Below are 23,212 nucleotides of genomic sequence, written 5' to 3' on the forward strand. Positions count from 1 at the left end.
GTCCGGCCACTCCAGCTCAAATGCTAAAGTCCGGAAGTGGACGGCAAAATGGCTGACCATGGACTAGACCTGTGTCAATGACAGCAGTTGGAGCGCCGTATCTTGGGTGACTCGAGGCCCCAAAAAGACCTGTTTCAGAGTGCTCAGGAACTGTGGAGCACTCTGCACATGATCATCACACTCCCACAGCAGCGTAGCCCACAACGCCCTGTCCGACAGCAGGGAAATAATAAACCCTACTTTAGCCCGCTCTGAGGGGAAACGTGCAGCCAGTAGCTCCAGGTGTATCGCACACTGGCTCACGAATCATCCCCTACATGACTTGCTGTCACCTGAAAACCTCTCATGTAGTGGGAGGCGGGATAAGGTCGGAACAGGGGTGGCAGCGTACATACGGGCTGCAGCCTCACTGGCTCCCTGAACAGCTACTGCAGTCACATCCACAGCTGAGGTTGTACGCTCGAGAGCTGACAACCTGCCCTACAGCTGCTGGATGTACCGCTGTAGTCGCTGTTCGTCCACCATTACTAGCCAGACCCTGCCGCTAGTATAATGTTAGGGCTGGCGGAACGCACCTAATAATATAAAGATGGTAATAAGGCGCGTTCGCAGCCCGGGGTCCACCGTGCAGAGATGTTAACTGCTGCTCGGTAATGGCGGACACTAAGTGTTGCACTGGACACACATTGGTTAAACGCCACCCAGTATGTAGTAGTGATGGGCTCTGTTGCTTCACAGAGCCACGGTACCGCATAACACAGATGCCGTACCCTGTTGACTGTCACAGGGCACAGCTGAGTCAGTGCTAGTGTATGGTCACAAGACTCTGCCCCAAGGATAAGAGTAAGAGCCTCTCTAGACCCACTAGGTGTACGGCGTCGCACCGGCAAACGCCACTAATAGACACTGGCTACTGTGGAGTGCAGACCAAGTACACAGTGGCGTACAAGCAAAGCCACTACTTGGCACTGAAGCTAGGCCCTGACTCTTCCTCCTACCTGCACTATCAGCCTAGGCACTAACTTGCAAGGCTGATCAACACATGCTTACCAAGGGTAGGGGTTTCATAATGAGTCACTCACCAGAAACCTTCATACGTGCATACAACACTCACTCCACATTGTCTATTCGAGCGCACGGCTGTGCGGCCATGCAATCCTTTTATAACCGCAGCCTTCCGGGACCTTGCTGATGGCCCAATCCGAGCTGCTTGAGGACCTGAGCATGTGACCTCCGACCACCAATGAGCGGTCATCTCACGGGCATGCTCAGATGGAGAAAAGCAGGACTTGGTCCCAGGAGCGTCTGCTCACCGCTGACTAATGCTGGATGCTATAGCTGAACCTGGGGCGGCAGCAGCAACCAACGCATAGCATTAGCCTGAGCAAGACGCCGGGACTGACGTCTCTGCTGAGCAGGAACCTCTGTGGCTGCAGAAGAATGGGAGACCGCAGAGGACATGGCTTGAGATTCCCCCTGTGCAGTGGCAGGAACTCGACGCCTAACTTAGGATCCCTGAAGGGATCCGTTGCCCCTGTAATCCATTCAAAGGAATAAAAAATTTAAATAAAATAAAACAATGGTGGTCTGAAGACCGGACCCATGTGCCTTCTACAGACAGTAAACATGAACTGGCTGGAGCTGGTGGTAGGTGTATACTGCAGAGGAGGAGCTAATTTTTTTATATTCACTTAGTGTCAACCTCCTAGTGGCAGCAGCATACGCCCATGGCCCTGTGTCCCCCAATGAGGCGAAGGAGAAACAATAATTTTCATTCCAAGAAACAAATAATCTAAATGTGTGTTGAAGGGGGCATAGCCTTAATGTCTCACTAAGTGGTGCTATTGAAAGACATACGGTAGATCTTTTCCTTCACAAGAGATAAAAAGGACATCAGAAAGGTATTTATGAGCAAAGTCTGGTACGGTTGCTGAATTTATTATTAATATAATTCAGGATCTTAGAAATTGGATGCAACCTATATCTTCTATGTACAAGAAAATCAGATTTCAAGTAATGCCAACCAGTCATTAGATTGCAAGCTTTTGTGGCCAATAATTCATTGTGCCTCTTTTATTCTACAAGATACAGTGCTGTGTGCACTGCCGGTGCTATATAAGATAAGAAAAGTATTGTTTGGATTAATTCAAAGTACATCAGGGAGCCGGAGAACCTGCAGCCCAATCAAAAGGTAATGCCTTCATCTTCCTGCTCCCCTTATTGTGAAATATCAAGGACAAGTTCACAGATTGGAGGAACTTCTCAGAGATAGGAAACATTTCAGAAGTCAGCGACATACACCAACCCCCAGAATTGGGGGTCTTCAGGACTTGGAATCATATTCCTCTCATGGTGACTTTTTTTTGCAAAATTGCTGAGACAGTCCAATGTCCAATGCATGAACGCTGATAGGGTCTGTGACACTCGGGCAAGGTGTCTGGGTCAGAACTTCCCTTGCTTCAGTTTATCTATATGGTGGGAAAGCTTTAGAGCCGGACCCAGCTTCAGACCCATGTATTTCATCATAACATCGCTTCTCAACAGCAACAAAGCTTTTCCATCAATTTCCTGTAGAGATGGAAAAAAGAAAATAAAATATTGTGAGATAACATAATAAACAATCTTCTGTAATACGATCAATTCATATTAATAGATGTTTTTATAGTTTATCTATATCTGTGCTTCTCAAACTGTGGGACTTGGACTCAGAAGCCCTAAATTCATCAGAAACCTGCTGTTCCTGCCTATAAAGGTTTTTCCCCCCAAAACTTGGCTAAAATGTTATTCTGCGAACAACCTTTAAAATGTGATTGTTAATGTAAAAGATATGCCACCCTATGGGACCCTCCCAGCAATACTCGCCCTCCCAGGCCCAGCGCTGCCTCTCCACCATTGCCTTAGTGTGTTATTGATTTCCATACACTGCTGATGTGACATTAACACCGCAGCCCATCAACGAAACTGGCACAGCGGCAGGGATGTGGTGCTGGATCTGGGGTGAGTGAGCTTTGTTGTGGCTGTTATTTTAAAAGGTACGCCACCCTACAAAACAATAACATATTAAATTGGACAAAGTATTTATGGAAATTAATAAGTAACATATATTGTGCTGAAGCGTCTCTCAGCATTTTTGCCACTTTCAAAGATTGTAAGCTTCGTTCTGCACCTACATCATCAGAATTGGGGCTGAACGCTGCCACGACATAATAACCTAATATACTATTAAGAGGCTTGGCCACTTTTATGGACAATTTTTTTTCATACTTAAATTCATGTATTTTTTGACTAAAAATAATTTTTGTAATTGGGAGCATTTGCCTTCTATAGCCTCTGTGTTGCATTGTCAATTGCTGACTACAGAATGAGTTCATTTAGAATCTGTCAGTGAGCTCATTCTGAGTAGTTTCTAACTCTGTTGTCTTTTTTATCTTCTCTCAACTGATTTATGACCACACATTATATCAAAGTTGAATTAAACCCAATAGCAAAATGATTTCTAGCCCAAAACACATGCATTTAAATAACAAAAAAAAACAGTAATGAGAAAGAATAAAGCGTCTAGATCCGTATTCCACCTTTCCTAATAAATAATGCAGCCTCTGATCGTTTTGGCAGCGTCATATAACCTGCGTCCTATTGGAGCACATCATACTACATAAACATTCCCTAGACTTACATGTTTCCGGAAGAGCTCAGCATGTGATCCCAGCTGGGGGTCCGCTTCTCTGACAAACTGCATAACATCTTCCAAGTTCCATAAAGAAGGGTCCCGAGATACCTGCCGAGCATTTGCGCACCTCTCGGGCTCTGGGGTAAGAAGAACGAGAGATATTGAATAGGACTGGGCAGTTAGAAGAGCGGAGGGGAGAGTAACATGGGCTTTGGTGATTGATGGCTATGTCGTCCGTTACTGGAAAATCTTACATTTCTGTAACTTCCCATAGTTTAATATCAGGGCATTGTTCCCGACTCATTAAAATAATGGTGGTTCAGTTTTTGATAAACACTGAAATAATTTTAATTGTAATTCTCATCACTATACTGTCAAAAGTAATTTCTGGTAATTTGTTATTACTAGCCATAAATATACAGTGGGGCAAAAAAGTATTTAGTCAGTCAGCAATAGTGCAAGTTCCACCACTTAAAAAGATGAGAGGCATCTGTAATTTACATCATAGGTAGACCTCAGCTATGGGAGACAAACTGAGAAAAAAAAATCCAGAAAATCACATTGTCTGTTTTTTTTTTCATTTTATTTGCATATTATGGTGGAAAATAAGTATTTGGTCAGAAACAAGCAATCAAGATTTCTGGCTCTCACAGACCTGTAACTTCTTCTTTAAGAGTCTCCTCTTTCCTCCACTCATTACCTGTAGTAATGGCACCTGTTTAAACTTGTTATCAGTATAAAAAGACACCTGTGCACACCCTCAAACAGTCTGACTCCAAACTCCACTATGGTGAAGACCAAAGAGCTGTCAAAGGACACCAGAAACAAAATTGTAGCCCTGCACCAGGCTGGGAAGACTGAATCTGCAATAGCCAACCAGCTTGGAGTGAAGAAATCAACTGTGGGAGCAATAATTAGAAAATGGAAGACATACAAGACCACTGATAATCTCCCTCGATCTGGTGCTCCACGCAAAATCCCACCCCGTGGGGTCAGAATGATCACAAGAACGGTGAGCAAAAATCCCAGAACCACGCGGGGGGACCTAGTGAATGAACTGCAGAGAGCTGGGACCAATGTAACAAGGCCTACCATAAGTAACACACTACGCCACCATGGACTCAGATCCTGCAGTGCCAGACGTGTCCCACTGCTTAAGCCTGTACATGTCCGGGCCCGTCTGAAGTTTGCTAGAGAGCATTTGGATGATCCAGAGGAGTTTTGGGAGAATGTCCTATGGTCTGATGAAACCAAACTGGAACTGTTTGGTAGAAACACAACTTGTCGTGTTTGGAGGAAAAAGAATACTGAGTTGCATCCATCAAACACCATACCTACTGTAAAGCATGGTGGTGGAAACATCATGCTTTGGGGCTGTTTCTCTGCAAAGGGGCCAGGACGACTGATCCGGGTACATGAAAGAATGAATGGGGCCATGTATCGTGAGATTTTGAGTGCAAACCTCCTTCCATCAGCAAGGGCATTGATGATGAAACGTGGCTGGGTCTTTCAACATGACAATGATCCAAAGCACACCGCCAGGGCAACGAAGGAGTGGCTTCGTAAGAAGCATTTCAAGGTCCTGGAGTGGCCTAGCCAGTCTCCAGATCTCAACCATATAGAAAACCTTTGGAGGAAGTTGAAAGTCCGTGTTGCCAAGCGAAAAGCCAAAAACATCACTGCTCTAGAGGAGATCTGCATGGAGGAATGGGCCAACAAACCAACAACAGTGTGTGGCAACCTTGTGAAGACTTACAGAAAACGTTTGACCTCTGTCATTGCCAACAAAGGATATATCACAAAGTATTGAGATGAAATTTTGTTTCTGACCAAATACTTATTTTCCACCATAATATGCAAATAAAATGAAAAAATAACAGACAATGTGATTTTCTGGATTTTTTTTTCTCAGTTTGTCTCCCATAGTTGAGGTCTACCTATGATGTAAATTACAGACGCCTCTCATCTTTTTAAGTGGTGGAACTTGCACTATTGCTGACTGACTAAATACTTTTTTGCCCCACTGTATACTGCTTATCTTTACAATTCAATATGGCTTTTCGATTTCTCTGCAAATCCTGTTGGTCCTGATTTTTTAATATGGTAGATGTCCCAGAAGAAAAAAATCAAATTGGTAATCCAAACACAAGGGCAAATTTGGACTCCATTTTTTCCCTTTATTCCTGCTGCTCCATGGAGTATTGTTTTATTTTTCTCTTTTTTAAAATCTGCCATACTGTTCTAGAGATATGGGCTGGTTTATTTAGTGCTAATTTTTAGGATATTTACCAAGAGGGGTGTGTAAAAAGGAGACTATAAAGGATCGGACATGTTAATTTTCAATGTTGGATGTTGTGAGACATCAGTCATATGGAGACAGGACACCAAAATTGGCAGCTTTATCCATTCTGTAAGGTCATAAGGATTCAAAAAGTTGGATATCCATTTCCATTTTACTGTACGAAACTGCAAATGCATCTATTGGTAATATGCTCAAAGTTTACTGGAATCTGACCCAATATTCTGAACAACAGTTTGCCAATAGCAATGTGTTTACAATATTGTGCCATAATTGCAGTAGCAGAAATCCCTAAAAAATGCCCAGTGGATTTAAAGAGGAAGCGATAGAGATGGACTGCTTCGTAAATACAGAATAAAGGGCCGGTGCAACCTCTCTACCCACCATCTACATACTAGCAGCTGTGCTGGACATTTCCATCACTTCAAGGCACACCATCCTGATCCTGGAATACCCCCTTATATACGCTATACCCTTACTGAACTACATACCGCCAGAGCTTTGTCGGCGTACAGTTCCTTGGGACAGGCTGCTAGGCTGATGGTGAATCCGAAAGGAAGGAGACCGATATTCCTTAGAGACTCTACATGTATTTGGGCTACTAGGAGATTCTGCAGGACCCAAACGCTGCTCCATTGATCCTGGAAGTCCAGCATCATTCAGGAAGGTTTCTCCTGGAGACATACCAAGGTTGCAAAATAAAATCTAAAGTTACTACTAGTATTCTTTAATGCATATATGGGGTGTCATATAATTAATTAGGAAAACATGGCTGTTCTTCTCCAAAAATGGCTTCACATCTATTTGCACTTTGTGTGTAACAATGCAACTCATTGTTATTCATTTCAATGGAGCTAACACGCAAGGCCAGACACAACCCTATGACAGGTGAAGGGATGCTTCTGGGAAAAAAATAACCAACTAGGAGTCTCATGTATACGACATATGTAAATAGGTTACCTTCTGATACATGGCAATCATTCTTTGGTACTTTGGGACACAGAGGGGCATTGTATGGAGGTATTTCTTGGGAATATCTTTTGGATCCTCTGCCAGGACCATGGAGATTGCCCTCAAAATGACACCTTTCTAAAAAAAATAGGAAATGGTGTTAAAAGCATTTTACAAGTAGTGAAGGTTATGCCAGCAATGACAGATATTAGACATGTTATGCACCGTAAATATTAACTTCAGCACCTGTTAAATATCGCTCATTCTCATATGATCCAGCTTGTGGGGCAGGATTCTGAGTGAACGGCTGGTTTCCAAATAAATTGTCACTACGCAGGTTCCGGCAAAGTTTCTCCAGAAAGCGAAGGACATGCACAATACTGTTTACTGCTGGAAGGTTGAGTGTGTGCTGTTCCCTCTCAAATACCGCTGCAAAATAAGATCGATCGTAAATAAATCATCGGTGAAGGTGAATCACTGTTTCTATCATTTTTAATTTAGTCACAACGAAAGAGTAACCCCACAAAGGTACGGCGGTTCTACATCAGGACACAGATAAAAGTTGTCCGAACAGCCAACCATCCATTGCGTATGTGTACTGACTGCCCTGCAAAATTACGGTATATAAAAAGGAATATAAAAATCAGGGCGATTTTTATCCTACGTGAGGAAGTAAGCCGCTGCCAGGTGATTCTGGTAGAGTCCCTCTCAGAAAACAGAGGAATGCTCAGCCAAGCTGTCATGTGTATGGGGGAGCCTGTAAAGATAGCTATGGGCCAAACAATCGCCAGCTTAAAAAAGGACTACTCCCATCAAAAGGTTTATCCTCTTAAAATATTGCAATCATCATATTATATGGCACTGTGTAATTACAATTGCTCATTTTACCCGTCTACCTAGCTAATTCTTCTCTTTTCCATTAGGTCTATGACATCATGTGATTAAAAACTGACAACCTGAATCCTTCTAAGTTTTATGTAAAAACAGGAGGTTAATTCTCCCTGTTTGACTCATGAGTCACTGCAAAAGTCCCTGGCAGGGGGAGGAGCAGAACCGCTAGTTCAGGAGTGAAGAGGGGAATGATAAATTCAGGGACAAGTGACTTCCTGTTTCTACATAGAGCAGAGAAAGAGAATAATTGCTGTGTAGAAAGGTAAAATGAGCAATTGTAAGTACAGTGCCATATAATATGATGACTGCAATACATTAATAAAAATAAACTAAAGGGGGATTTACACATAGTGATATCGCTAACAATATCGCTAAAGCATCCCCGATTTGGTGACGCAGCAGCGATATTGCTATGTGTGATACTTACCGCCGACCGGCTCCCCCGCTGTCCATCGCTGATCGCGCAGCTCCATTTCTCGTTGGGCGCTTCCTGCTGGCGCTGACTAGTGACGTGTGGACGCGGACGGGAGGACGTCAGGATCGCCGCGTCTGAAAGGTAAGTAACGACTGCTAGATCGCTGCTACATCGCTGTGAGATCTGCCTGTGTGGCAGCTTACTAGCGACCACTTAGCGATGCACCAGCGATCCTGACCGGGTCGTATCGTTGCCGGGATCGCTGGTGCATCGCTCAATGTAAAGGGGCCTTAAGGTCTAAGGGGTAAGGTTTCTCCTTGTGGAGAATGACATACCAGCTCTGGCTTGTCAAGGTAAGGAGGCTTATTCGCCGTGCAATGCTCCTCTGGGAAAATATGCAAATTGTCTCTTCAGAGAGGAAGAGGACTTGAACTCCAATAGCCAGAAACACTGTCTGCAAATTGAGATTCTGATTTGGCTTTTATCCTAAGTCATATTACAAGACTCATTAAAGGCTTGATTGTGACTTGTAGGACCGCTACTACCAGCAGGTGGCGCTACAGAGTTCAAGTCCTCTTCCTCTCTGAAGAGGCAATTTGCATAAAAATAAACTAGGCATTCAACTTAAAGATGACATTTTTTTGACTTTTAATGTAGTGAAGGCAAAACATTTCGGCCGCATTTGGCCTTTATCAATTACAAACTATACAGGAGTGTCAGGGATTCGTGGGAATCCTGTGGATATTTAGTGAGGCACGTCTCGGTATGGTCACGTTCACAAGAGTATGGGGCGTTAAAAGAGGAAAATTCCCAATGGTAAATAAGCCAGGGGACCTGGACGTGTGCACGTGCCTAGAGAAAGACACAGCGTCCGCTGCTTGTCAGCTCCACAAGGGATTCCCACGAATCCCTGACACTCCTGTATAGTTTGTAATTGATAAAGGCCAAAAGCGGCTGAAACGTTTTGCCTTGACTACATTAAAAGTAAAAAAAAATTTATCTTTAAGTTGAGTGCCTAGTTTATTTTTATTCATGGTGTGGGATCCTACTATGGCACCTTCCTTAGTAGTGCACACGGTTCTCTACTAATGCAATACATTAAGAGGATAAAAACTTTGATGGGAGGAGGAGTGCTTCTTTAAAGCTGCACAGAGAAAATCATCTACTCAGAGAAGGATGCAGAAGCAGAAGAAAATAGGTTTTATTTAGTTCCGATCTTTTGGTTGAGTTTTAGTCTACCTACAGTGATCCCTTGTTTATACTCTTGTAGGCTGGAGAAGCTGGATCTAATGAACAGCATACATACTCTAACCAGGGTAGACTTTGAATTAGTATATACAGTGGGGAAAAAAAGTATTTAGTCAGTCAGCAATAGTGCAAGTTCCACCACTTAAAAAGATGAGAGGCGTCTGTAATTTACATCATAGGTAGACCTCAACTATGGGAGACAAACTGAGAAAAAAAAATCCAGAAAATCACATTGTCTGTTTTTTTTTCATTTTATTTGCATATTATGGTGGAAAATAAGTATTTGGTCAGAAACAAAATTTCATCTCAATACTTTGTGATATATCCTTTGTTGGCAATGACAGAGGTCAAAAGTTTTCTGTAAGTCTTCACAAGGTTGCCACACACTGTTGTTGGTATGTTGGCCCATTCCTCCATGCAGATCTCCTCTAGAGCAGTGATGTTTTTGGCTTTTCGCTTGGCAACACGGACTTTCAACTCCCTCCAAAGGTTTTCTATAGGGTTGAGATCTGGAGACTGGCTAGGCCACTCAAGGACCTTGAAATGCTTCTTACGAAGCCACTCCTTCATTGCCCTGGCAGTGTGCTTTAGATCATTGTCATGTTGAAAGACCCAGCCACGTTTCATCTTCAATGCCCTTGCTGATGGAAGGAGGTTTGCACTCAAAATCTCACGATACATGGCCCCATTCATTCTTTCATGTACCCGGATCAGTCGTCCTGGCCCCTTTGCAGTGAAACAGCCCCAAAGCATGATGTTTTCACCACCATGCTTTACAGTAGGTATGGTGTTTGATGGATGCAACTCAGTATTCTTTTTCCTCCAAACACGACAAGTTGTGTTTCTACCAAACAGTTCCAGTTTGGTTTCATCAGACCATAGGACATTCTCCCAAAACTCCTCTGGATCATCCAAATGCTCTCTAGCAAACTTCAGACGGGCCCGGACATGTACAGGCTTAAGCAGTGGGACACGTCTGGCACTGCAGGATCTGAGTCCATGGTGGCGTAGTGTGTTACTTATGGTAGGCCTTGTTACATTGGTCCCAGCTCTCTGCAGTTCATTCAGTAGGTCCCCCCGCGTGGTTCTGGGATTTTTGTTCACCGTTCTTGTGATCATTCTGACCCCACGGGGTGGGATTTTGCGTGGAGCACCAGATCGAGGGAGATTATCAGTGGTCTTGTATGTCTTCCATTTTCTAATTATTGCTCCCACAGTTGATTTCTTCACTCCAAGCTGGTTGGCTATTGCAGATTCAGTCTTCCCAGCCTGGTGCAGGGCTACAATTTTGTTTCTGGTGTCCTTTGACAGCTCTTTGGTCTTCACCATAGTGGAGTTTGGAGTCAGACTGTTTGAGGGTGTGCACAGGTGTCTTTTTATACTGATAACAAGTTTAAACAGGTGCCATTACTACAGGTAATGAGTGGAGGAAAGAGGAGACTCTTAAAGAAGAAGTTACAGGTCTGTGAGAGCCAGAAATCTTGATTGCTTGTTTCTGACCAAATACTTATTTTCCACCATAATATGCAAATAAAATGAAAAAAAAACAGACAATGTGATTTTCTGGATTTTTTTTTCTCAGTTTGTCTCCCATAGTTGAGGTCTACCTATGATGTAAATTACAGACGCCTCTCATCTTTTTAAGTGGTGGAACTTGCACTATTGCTGACTGACTAAATACTTTTTTTCCCCACTGTATTATAGAGCTTAGGAACATTACAGTACATTATTTTTGCAATGTATCCTTATTAACTTTTGCTCACTAGGTACCAACATGCGACCATCCAGGCCGAGAACCACGATGAATGAGCTGATGCGAGGTCTCCGCTAGCACAGAGAGAAAAAGCCTCACGGTGCAGAGGCGAGTTCAACGGGAGAAATTTCTGACAGTGAACTACAGTGAACTCTGAGCTCAGCACTGCACTGTAAGACTTTCTCACTATGCTAGTGGGGAGGTCACCGTAGTTCAGGGGCCCAGCTGGGAACGCATCCTCAGTGACCGGCAGTAACCTTGATGACGTAACTGCTAGTCACTGATGCTGCGTTCACAGCACTTCATTCTCCCAGTGGTTCTCAACCTTGACCGTCGCATCTTGGCATCGTCCAGGTTGAAAACGGTTTATCTCCAGGCATGGACAGGTGAGGAATATGGTTTTTTTTTTTTTATTTTTGTTTTATTACAGGAATCCATGGCTTCAATTGAATGGACGATGACGTGAGTATGGTTTAATTTAGAATCATTAAAGGAGTCTGTTTAGTTCTTTCAATTAAAGGACTTTATTCTTGCTATGTCTTATAGACGAATCTTCATTACTAACCCGTGGGCTTGATGTCACTAGACAATACAAAGGTGACATCAACCCCACAAATATGAAACCCACTTGCCACCGCTACTGGGCAAGTGGGAAGAGCCAGGCAAGCACCAGGATTGGCACATCTAATAATCTGGGTGACTGTGGACTGCTGCTTTTAGGCTGGGGGGGTGAATATCAATGGCCCCTTACCAGCCTGAATATACCAGCCCCCAGCTCTCTGCTTTAGCAAGGCTGGTTGTCAAAAATTGGGAGGGCACCATGTCAATTTTTTTATATTACTTAAATAATTTACAAAAACAGCATGAGGACACCTATTTTTGATAATCAACCTTGCTAACGCTGACAGCTGAGGGTTGCAGTCCCCAGCTGTCAGTTTTGCCTGGCTGGATATTGAAAATACAGGGGAACCATTTATTTTTTTTTAAATTATTTATTTAGAGCACAGGCGTCAGCTGATGAATACTCCCATCAGCCGCTCCTGCTCTCGCTCTCTATAGCAGTAGCAGGCGCAGGCTGATGGGAGCAGTAGTCCCATCAGCTGATGTCAGTGACCAGAGGTAAACTTTATACATCCGATCACAGCTACGGGCTCACACTGTCATTTGATAGCGTGGGAACCGCAGCTGTCTGACTGGCGGTAATGATTTTATTGATTACAAGCAGTGTTTCACGTGCTGTCGTGCACATGACAGCATGGCAAACACTGGATGTTCGGGATCCCCATTCAAGTGATTGGGGTCTGGGTTCGGGTACTGTTTTGGTATCCGGACCCAATCTTTTTTTTTTTTTCTTATTAACTGTTCAGGGGTTCGTCCATCTCTAATTATGGACCTAAACACTATTTAATTTGTCCATTCCCATCCCTCGGTTGAATTTGATGAACATGTGTCTTTTTTCAATAGTACTATGTAACTGGTTGTTGAATGTGTTGAGTGTATGGTTGGTACTACACTGCTCAAAAAAATAAAGGGAACACTTAAACAACACAAGGTAACTCCAAGTCAATCACACTTCTGTGAAATCAACCTGTCCAGTTATGAAGCAACACTGATTGTGAAACAATATTTCCTGCTGCTTTGCAAATGGAACAGACAACAGGAAGAAATAATAGGCAATTGGCAAGACAACGCCTATAAAGGAGTTTGTTCTGCAGGGGGGTGACCTTAGACTATTTCTCTGTTCTCATCCTTTTTGGCTGTTGTTTTGGTCACTTTTGCATTTTGTCATTGCTCTCACCTGTAGAGGTACTGTACAGTAGCATGAGGCGGTGTCTACAACCCACAGAAGTTGCTAAGGTAGTGCAGCTCATCCAGGATGGCACATCAATGCGAACTGTGGCAAGAAGGGTAGCTGTGTCTGTCAGCACAGTGTCCAGAGCATGGAGCAGATACCAGGAGACAGGCCAGTACATAAAGAAAAGTGTAGGGGGTCATAGGAGGTCAAGAACACAGCAGCAGGACCATTACTTCCTCCTTTGTGAAAGGAGGAACAGGAGGAGCAATGCCAGAGCAAAATGACCTCCAGAAGGCTACTAACATCCATACGACTGCTCAAAATGTTTAGCTTAAAGTCCAACACCATGCAGGGCGATTGGCAGATTAGTCATTGGCACCCTGTGCTCTTCACGGATGACAGCAGGTTCGCACTGAGCACATGTGACAGACATGACAGAGTCTGGAGACGCCATGGAAAACGTTATGCTGCCTGCAACATCCTCCAGCATGACGTGTCATTTATGGTGTGGGGAGGCATTTCTTTGGAAGACAGCACAGCCATCCATGTGCTAGCCAGAGGTACCAGGATGAGATCCTCAGACCCATTGTGAGACCATATGCAGATGCAGTGGGCCCTGGATTCCTTCTGATGCATGATAATGCTAGGCCTCTTGTGGCTGAAGTGTGTCAGCAGTTTATGCATGATGAAGGCACTGATGCTATGGACTGGCCTGCCCGTTCCCCAGAACAGAATCCAATTATGAACACCTGGAACATCATGTCTCGTTTCATCCACCAACTCCACGTTGCATCACAGACTGTCCCGGAGTTGACTGATGCTTTAATCCAGGTCTGGGAGTAGATACTTCAGAAGAACATCTGCCGCCTCATCAGGAGCATGCCCAGGTGTTGTAGGGAGGTAATACAGGCATGTGGAGGCCACACACACTACTGTGCATCATTTCTTTTTCTTGAGGCATTTCCACTGAAGTTAGATTAGACTGTAATTTGACTTTCCACTTTGATTTTGAGTATTATTCCAAATCCAAACCTCCATGGGATATTAATCTTGGTTGACATTGATCATTTTTATGTCTTATTGTTCTCATCACATTCCACTACGTAATGAATGAAGATTTGCAACTGGAATATTTCCTTCAGTAATATCTAGGATGTGGTATTTTAGTGTTCCCTTTATTTCTTGAGCAGTGTATATATGGGTGATGACCATGCATTTCTAAAATAATTTAGGTATTTATTACTGTAATTACATATTTAAGATTTATGAATAATGTATTAGCATTGCATAGCGGGGTTAATCACATTTCTTGCACGAGGGCAACTCAGCATCTCACTCTGACTGTAGGGCAGTATAATTTGGACAATGTATTAGAGTGTTGTACTGTGTTAGCCAAGACACAAGATTTAGCTAGGGCATCGTCCACAGACTTGTATATTGTATTACATATGCACTAAATTGGTTGGGCAGCAGAGTGTATCTATGACCAAAGCCCCTTTACCTGTAATATAAGATTCACAACACGTTTGCATCCTATATCAGACATTTGATTAAAAAAATTATTTAATATATAAAGCTCAATGTGTGTATGTATGTGTGTGTGTGTGTCCGGGATTGGCATCCGCACCGTCGCAGCTACAGCCACAAAATTTGGCACAGTCACACATCTGAACCCCGAGAGTGTCCTAAGCTATGTTGTGAGGGGAAATTTTAACCCCGCGCGTTCCAATTCACCAACAATTTTGCCTCTATCTACATAATGGGGAAAGTGTGTATATCAAGCCCCGCCACTCATTATGATGTCAATGGTTGCCATGGCGACGCTGATGTCATCATAGGTTGCAAGCCCCGCCACTCATTATGATGTCATAATGGTTGACTATGGGATGGAGGATGTGTGATGGGTATATGGGCACTGGACTATGGGATGGAGGATATGTATATGGGCACGGGACTATGGGATGGTGGATATGTATGATGGGTATATGGGCACGGGACTATGGGATGGAGGATGTGTGATGGGTATATGGGCACTCTACTATGGGATGGAGGATATGTATGATGGGTATATGGACACTCGACTATGGGATGGAGGATATGTATGATGGGTATATGGGCATGGGACTATGTGATGGAGGATGTGTGATGGGTATATGGGCACTCGACTATGGGATGGAGGATATGTATGATGGGTATATGGACACTCGACTATGGGATGGAGGATATGTATGATGGGTATATGGGCATGGGACTATGGGATGGAGAATATGTATGATGGGTATATGGGCACTCGACTATGGGATGGAGGATATGTATGATGGGTATATGGGCACGGGCCTATGGGATGGTGGATATGTATGATGGGTATATGGGCACGGGACTATGGGATGGAGGATAATTATAATTTGCTATAACTAACCACAGTTAGTTACTATGCCCAGGCAATGCCGGGCTCTTCAGCTAGTCTAATATATAAAGCTCAATGTGGGTGTGTATGTATGTGTGTATGTGTGTATGTCCGGGATTGGCATCCGCACCGTCGCAGCTACAGCCCCAAAATTTGTCACAGTCACATGTCTGGACCCCGAGAGTGTCATAGGCTATGTTGTGAGGCGAAATTTTAACCCCACACGTTCCAATTCACCAAACAATTTTGCCCCTATCTACATAATGGGGAAAAAGTGTGTGCGTATCAAGCCCCGCCCCTCATGATGTCACAATGGTTGCCATGGTGACGATGATATCTTAATAGGTTGCAATGGTGATGGTTATGTCATAACGGTTGCCATGGTGATGATGATGTCATAATGGGTATATGTGAAAAATGAGGATGATTGACCTCATGGAGATCAACATCCAACACTGCGGAGACACCATCACATGTTTCTCAACGCAGTGATTCTAGAGCACTGCCCCCATCCCTTATGGGAAATATGTAAAACATGCAAAACAGAAGCCGCGGAGACACCATCACATGTTTCTCAACGCAAGCAATGACTAGCCAGGTCTTTCACCGGGAAGGAACAACCACGGGAAGGGCAGTCTCCAATGAAGGAAACCACCTATGCCAAAACATGGTATCCATCCACATACAGCTGTTTCGGGGTATTTGCCCCTCATCAGTGTGGAGTAGGAAACTGGCTAGTAGGAGCAATGCCTAGTAGAAGACTGTGAAAAATGAGGATGATTGACCTCATGGAGATCAACATCCAACACTGCGGAGACACCATCACGTGTTTCTCAACGCAGTGATTCTAGAGCACTGCCCCCATCCCTTATGGAAAATATGTAAAACATGCAAAACAGAAGCCGCGGAGACACCATCACATGTTTCTCAACGCAAGCAATGACTAGCCAGGTCTTTCACCGGGAAGGAACAACCACGGGTGTCTCCGCGGCTTCTGTTTTGCATGTTTTACATATTTCCCATAATGGATGGGGCACTATGGGATGAAGGATGTGTGACTATGGGATGGCGAATATGTATAATGGGTATATGGGCATGGGACTATGGGATGGAGAATATGTATGATGGGTATATGGGCATGGGACTATGGGATGGAGGATGTGTGATGGGTATATGGGCACTAGACTATGGGATGGAGGATATGTATGATGGGTATATGGGCACGGGACTATGGGATGGTGGATATGTATGATGGGTATATGGGAACGGGACTATGGGATGGAGGATAATTCTAAATTGTTATAACTAACCACAGTTAGTTACTATGCCCGGGCAGCGCCGGGCTCTTCAGCTAGTTCTTAATAAAAAAAGGACACCTGTGCAACAGAAAACTCATCTCTTTGTTGACCATACAAAGTAGATTGGTTGAACGATGCTTCGACTGTTTGTTCGGCCAACAGCCATCTCAGCCGCCTCTCCTCTAAATAAGAACGATCTTTCAGCAGGAAGCGATTAGAATACATAGCTGCAGTCAAAGGGTGTGCAACCAAATGTTAAGTGGAGGGTGCCAACAATTTTGTCAAGCTCGTTTTTAGGGATTTGTGTGGAATTATGTAAAATTTGCCCACTTTTTCTATTTTTTTTTTTTTTGTGTGTTTTTCCAATACTTTACACACAAAAGGATACAAACATGTATATAATAAAACATGTAATTCTTCATTTTCTGGAACAATTGCAAAGGTGCCAACAAGTTTGGCCATGACTGTCCTTTGTCATGTAGTGATTGTGTAAAATCAATGGGTTATAGTGGAACACTCACCAGATATTATTTCCCCTCCATGACCCTGCTTTAAGAAAGCAAACACAGTTTTCTGATGGTAAGCACAGTCTATGCAGGCTTGAACGGCTTGCTGTAGGACAACAGATGCTCGTGCTGGTCCAAAATGATCTGGAAGGTGCTGAACTTTTTTCCTGTCAAGGTGAGGGCCGGAATCACCATTCTTATTTAGATAAATGCAAACTAGAAAAAAAACGCACCGATTGAAATATAAACTTGTAGCAAAACTATATATGGCTGGCACAAATTACCTTTCAATATATTTACAAAGGTTTACTGCAAGTTCCGTATATTCAAAAATCTTGACATCTGTAGGAGAAATTCACCAATGTAATTACACTAGTTTTCTGGTGAAAAATATGTTGCTCAGGTCAATCACAATTTTCAGGCTGATGCTGAAATCCCTGTTGTTATTCCCCAGTAGTGCAGCTAAAAAGAACATATTAAACTTAGTGTAAAAAAAAAAAAAAAAAAAAAAAAATTCCTTCTGTGAAAAACAGTAGATAACATTGGCGTTTTCTATCATCATTAACAGACAGTTCAGGTGCGAACATACCACCGATGCAGCTACACTGGGGCCCGGAGGTGGAGGGGGGCCCTTGCAGGCAGGCAGTAACCACCCGTTGTACCCAGCAAGTGCCGAGACCTACTCACTGTCGAGGACACCGGTATGCTATGAATCCCTTGAGTCCGGGGCACCCCCCTGTGCTTAAGGCTGTGTGCCCACGTTGCGTTTAAGCGTTTCTGCAGCGTTTGTGCCGGCTCAGATCCTGCAGAAACGCTTAAAAGAAGCTTCACATTAAATTGCATGCGTTTTTGGCTTTTTGTACCAATGCATGCGTTTTTAAACGCTCAGGAATCGCTTAGCGGCTAAAAACACAACATGCTCATTAATTTCCGCATTGCTGAGCGGTTTTAACCTTTTCCAATGTTCCCAGAAAACACGCGGAAAAAAAGCGTCAAAACCATGCGTCTTTTATGCCAAAAACGCGCAAGAAAGGCGCGGAAATAAAACGCGCGTTTTCTGGGCAGGGGATCAGTTTCCTGAGCTTTTAAAAACGCTAACGTGGGCACATAGCCTTAAACTTTTTAAAATACTTACCTCTCCCTCTTCCTCCGCAGGTCCTCTCTCTTCCACGTCTTGTGACTCTGACGTGTCAGCGCATTCTCTGTCCTGAGCACTGTAGAGAGACTGAAGTAGCTGAGGATATCAATATCAAATTTTTAATTGCAACAGGATCCTACCCCTCCACTTTAGTCCACGAGAGGATTTATATTAGGTTCCCAGAGAGATGTAGACTGTCTAAGAGAGGATTGGCATTAGGTCCTGGCAAACAAGAATCGCCTTAACGTGGCTGCCAGGTACACATGAATTGGCCAATTTATGCGCTAAGCATTCTCAATCTAATATATAAAGCTCAAAGTGTGTATATACTGTATGTATGTATGCATGTGTGTGTGTGTGTGTATGTCCGGGATAGGCATCCGCACCGTCGCAGCTACAGCCACAAAATTTGGCACAGTCACACGTCTGGACCCCGAGATCGTCCTAAGCTATGTTGTGAGGCGAAATTTTAACCCCGCGCGTTCCAATTCACCAAACAATTTTGCCCCTATCTACATACTGGGGAAAAAGTGTGTGCGCGTCAAGCCCCGCCCCTCATTATGTCGTCATAATGCCCCTATTTGCATACTGGGGAAACAGTTTGTGCGTATCAAGCCCCGCCCCTCATTATGATGTCACAATGGTTGCCATGGCGACGCTGATGTCATCATAGGTTGCAAACCCTGCCGCCGCTCATTATGATGTCATAATGGTTGACTATGGGATGGAGGATGTGTGATGGGTATATGGGCACTGGACTATTGGATGGAGGATATGTATGACGGGTATATGGGCACGGGACTATGGGATGGAGGATGTGTGATGGGTATATGGGCACGGGACTATGGGATGGAGGATATGCATGACCGGTATATGGGCACGGGACTATGGGATGGCGGATATGTATGATGGGTATATGGGCACGGGACTATGGGATGGAGGATATGTATGACGGGTATATGGGCACGGGACTATGGTATGGCGGATATGTATGATGGGTATATGGGCACGGGACTATGAGATGAAGGATGTATGATGGGTATATGGACACTCGACTATGGGATGGAGGATATGTATGATGGGTATATGGGCACGGGCCTATGGGATCGTGGATATGTATGATGGGTATATGGGCACGGGACTATGGGATGGAGGATAATTATAATTTGCTATAACTAACCACAGTTAGTTACTATTCCCGGGCAGCGCCGGGCTCTTCAGCTAGTCTAATATATAAAGCTCAAGTGTGTGTATGTATGTATGTATGTATGTATGTATGTATGTCCGGGATTGGCATCCGCACCGTCGAAAATTTGGCACAGTCACACGTCTGGACCCCGAGAGTGTCCTAGGCTATGTTGTGAGGCGAAATTTTAACCCCGCGCGTTCCAATTCACCAATTTTGCCCCTATCTACATACTGGGGAAAAAGTGTGCGCGCGTCAAGCCCCGCCCCTCATTATGTCGTCATAATGCCCCTATTTGCATACTGGGGAAACAGTGTGTATCAAGCCCCGCCCCTCATTATGATGTCACAATGGTTGCCATGGCGACGCTGATGTCATCATAGGTTGCAAACCCTGCCGCCGCTCATTATGATGTCATAATGGTTGACTATGGGATGGAGGATGTGTGATGGGTATATGGGCACTGGACTATTGGATGGAGGATATGTATGACGGTATATGGGCACGGGACTATGGGATGGAGGATGTGTGATGGGTATATGGGCACGGGACTATGGGATGGAGGATATGTATGACCGGTATATGGGCACGGGACTATGGGATGGCGGATATGTATGATGGGTATATTGGCACGGGACTATGGGATGGAGGATATGTATGACGGGTATATGGGCACGGCACTATGGTATGGCGGATATGTATGATGGGTATATGGGCACGGGACTATGGGATGGAGGATAATTATAATTTGCTATAACTAACCACAGTTAGTTACTATGCCCGGGCAGCGCCGGGCTCTTCAGCTAGTCTAATATATAAAGCTCAAGTGTGTGTATGTATGTATGTGTGTATGTCCAGGATTGGCATCCGCACCGTCGAAAATTTGGCACAGTCACACGTCTGGACCCCGAGAGTGTCCTAGGCTATGTTGTGAGGCGAAATTTTAACCCCGCGCATTCCAATTCACCAAACAATTTTGCCCCTATCTACTTAATGGGGAAAAAGTGTGTGTATCAAGCCCCGCCCCTCATTATGTCATAATTGTTGCCATGGCGACGCTGATGTCATCATAGGTTGCAAGGAGGATGTGTGATGGGTATATGGGCACTGGACTATGGGATGGAGGATATGTATCACGGGTATATGGGCACGGGACTATGGGATGGTGGATATGTATGACGGGTGTATGGGCACGGGACTATGGGATGGAGGATGTGTGATGGGTATATAGGCACGGGACTATGGGATGGCGGATATGTATGATGTGTATATGGGCACGGGACTATGGGATGGAGGATATGTATGATGGGTATATGGCATGGGACTATGAGATGAAGGATGTGTGATGGGTATATGGGCACTCGACTATGGGATGGAGGATATGTATGATGGGTATGTGGGCACGGGCCTATGGGATCGTGGATATGTATGATGGGTATATGGGCACGGGACTATGGGATGGAGGATAATTATAATTTGTTATAACTAACCACAGTTAGTTACTATGCCCGGGCAGTGCCGGGCTCTTCAGCTAGTTTTTTTTATATTCCTAGTGCAGTAATGCAATTCAATTTCCATATTTCATATTTGCATGCTACAGCGCTACAGAGTGCTGCCTTATTTGATAAGTAGCTGAGGAGGCCGGCCTTACGGTGGGAAGAGGGAAAGGGAAGTATTTGATTTTTTTTATGTATGGAGCATTATATGAGGTCCATTATTCTGTATGGAGCATTGCATGGGTTGCATTATTCTGTATGGAGCATTATATGGGGCCCATTCTGTATAGAGTATTATATGAGGTATTGGGTCCCATTATACTGTCTGGAGCATTATATGGGACCCATTATTATGTATGGAGCGTTCTAGAAGGTCTACTATTCTGTATGGAGCATATATAGCAACCATTCTTCTGTACGGAACATTATATGAGGCTCATTATACTGTATGGAGCAATATATTGGGCCCATTATACTGTACGGAGGACTATATAGGAGGAAATTGACTTTTTTAAAGGGCACACTACTGAGGACAGTTTCTACTGGTAGGGTACATTTATCAATATTTACCAATAATATCTGTAAAGCGATGTGGAATTAATGGCGCTATATAAATAAGTAAAATAAATAATGAAATCAGCATCTCATTTACCCAACACTACAGGTACTGAAACACATGAACCCTCGATCACCTGAATCCCCTCTGCTGTATGGTATTGTCTAATTTACAATAGATATCGCTCATGTAATGTAAGTGAAATCTTTGGCATTGTACTATACCTATATTTCTCTGCCATATCTGTGCATCATGAATCGTGGGATGTGTTAAAGGGGCCCACTGAGACTCTTTCGCCGGGGCCCACGAAAGACTGGAGCCGGCCGTGTGTGTATATATGTGTATGTATGTGCATGCGTGTATGTATGCGTTTACGCATCTGTAGTGACCCAGTCCAGAGTGTGTCTGTCCCTTTAAGTAATACTGAATTGTGAGTAGCTTCGGTACACTACTGCTCACTCTCTAACTGGTTCTCTACATTATTTGTGAGCTGTAATTCTCTATTTCTAGTCACCTTCATTTTAGATGCAATGCAGTTCTCATTTGCTGTGTTCTGTCGCCATCTAATGGTGAAAGTGTACAATTATTTATTGTTTTGTAAGGATCTGAGATGTGAATTCGGTCTCCTATTGGCCAGCTCCTAGGCACATGGTCAATAAGAGGAGCTGTTTTCCAGACAAGTCTAGAATGTTCTTTAGTCTGAGGGATGCCTTCAGGGAGAGCAGAACACACGTGGAGGAGGTTTTAACCTCAAGATCTCATGCAGGAGTAAAAGCCTGAGTTCCCTCTAACCTGTACAGACATCATTCTATTGCTGACAGGATTCACCACATGTAAATTATTTCTGACTGGATTCACCACAGTTTCTACATTCACCTATAAGTACTTGTGCATGTGCCGTGACACACTGTGGAGCTAACCCCAAGTACAGGTCTGTAACCTTTAATTGCTGCATCTACCTCCTTCTGTAAAATACCAACAGACACTGTCCGGTGCTCTTAAAGCTCCAGATCCCAATCACATCTCAGCATCTAAGTGTGAACTGTAATTGCCGTGGACTACCCATGAGAGACTGTTCCTTATTTGTTCCAAGTTATAATTCCCGTTCCTGCTGAAGTAAAAGCAACTGTTATCCCCAAGACCGGCGTGTGTCATAATTCCTTCGGCTGCGGACACCGTGTGAGGGTGGAAAGCAGGGAACGTTCGGCTTGGTCATTACAAGGCTGAAAAAAAATGGCGTCACGAACAGGATCTATTCCTCTGTGCCTGTTTACTGTTACTGCACTACAAGTCCCAGCACTGATCATTGACCTCTATCTTGCTAGTGAATACTGCTAAAGACTGTCTTGCTGCTGCTGCTTGTATTTGTGCGTGATCCTTGTGTTTCTCACAGCTGGACGATGCCAGCCTGTTTTGCACACACTGTGACCGACTTCTGCAACAGCTTCTCTCCTCTCCTACCTCTCAAGTTATACAGATAAGTGCAAATTCTCATTTCCAGCAGTGCAATATTCAAGAGGGGAAGCCTTCCATTTCACAAACTGTGTTGCTGTATAATTGTGCATTTCTTCAAGTTACAGTGTCGTCCTTATTCTTAAAGAGA

The 23,212-nt window shown here is 44.0% G+C and overlaps 1 protein-coding gene and 1 long non-coding RNA gene across 9 annotated transcripts in view; one reads left to right on the top strand and one right to left on the bottom strand.

Annotated features, from left to right (window-relative positions):
• The window catches only part of LOC141077161 (uncharacterized), a 392,656-nt gene that overhangs the window by 80,013 nt on the left and 289,431 nt on the right, over positions 1-23,212 (top strand). The window lies entirely within an intron of this gene.
• The window catches only part of SCMH1 (Scm polycomb group protein homolog 1), a 148,830-nt gene continuing 127,522 nt past the window's right edge, over positions 1,905-23,212 (bottom strand). For 7 of the 8 annotated variants that reach the window (XM_073564161.1, XM_073564159.1, XM_073564156.1 and 4 more), the window contains 7 exons: positions 17,518-17,575; positions 17,249-17,400; positions 7,167-7,349; positions 6,930-7,058; positions 6,461-6,643; positions 3,677-3,807; positions 1,905-2,568 (listed from right to left, as the gene is read on the bottom strand). In XM_073564161.1, the coding sequence (XP_073420262.1) occupies positions 2,443-2,568; positions 3,677-3,807; positions 6,461-6,643; positions 6,930-7,058; positions 7,167-7,349; positions 17,249-17,400; positions 17,518-17,575 (962 nt within the window). In that variant the 3' untranslated portion in view covers positions 1,905-2,442. Of the gene's footprint in view, positions 2,569-3,676; positions 3,808-6,460; positions 6,644-6,929; positions 7,059-7,166; positions 7,350-17,248; positions 17,450-17,517; positions 17,576-23,212 lie in introns of all 8 variants that reach the window. The other variant, XM_073564160.1, reaches the window with a different exon arrangement.

This window comes from Dendrobates tinctorius, unplaced genomic scaffold (assembly GCF_039654945.1).
Source record: "Dendrobates tinctorius isolate UK_male_01 unplaced genomic scaffold, ASM3965494v1 ptg000015l, whole genome shotgun sequence".
Classification (NCBI taxonomy): domain Eukaryota; kingdom Metazoa; phylum Chordata; class Amphibia; order Anura; family Dendrobatidae; genus Dendrobates; species Dendrobates tinctorius.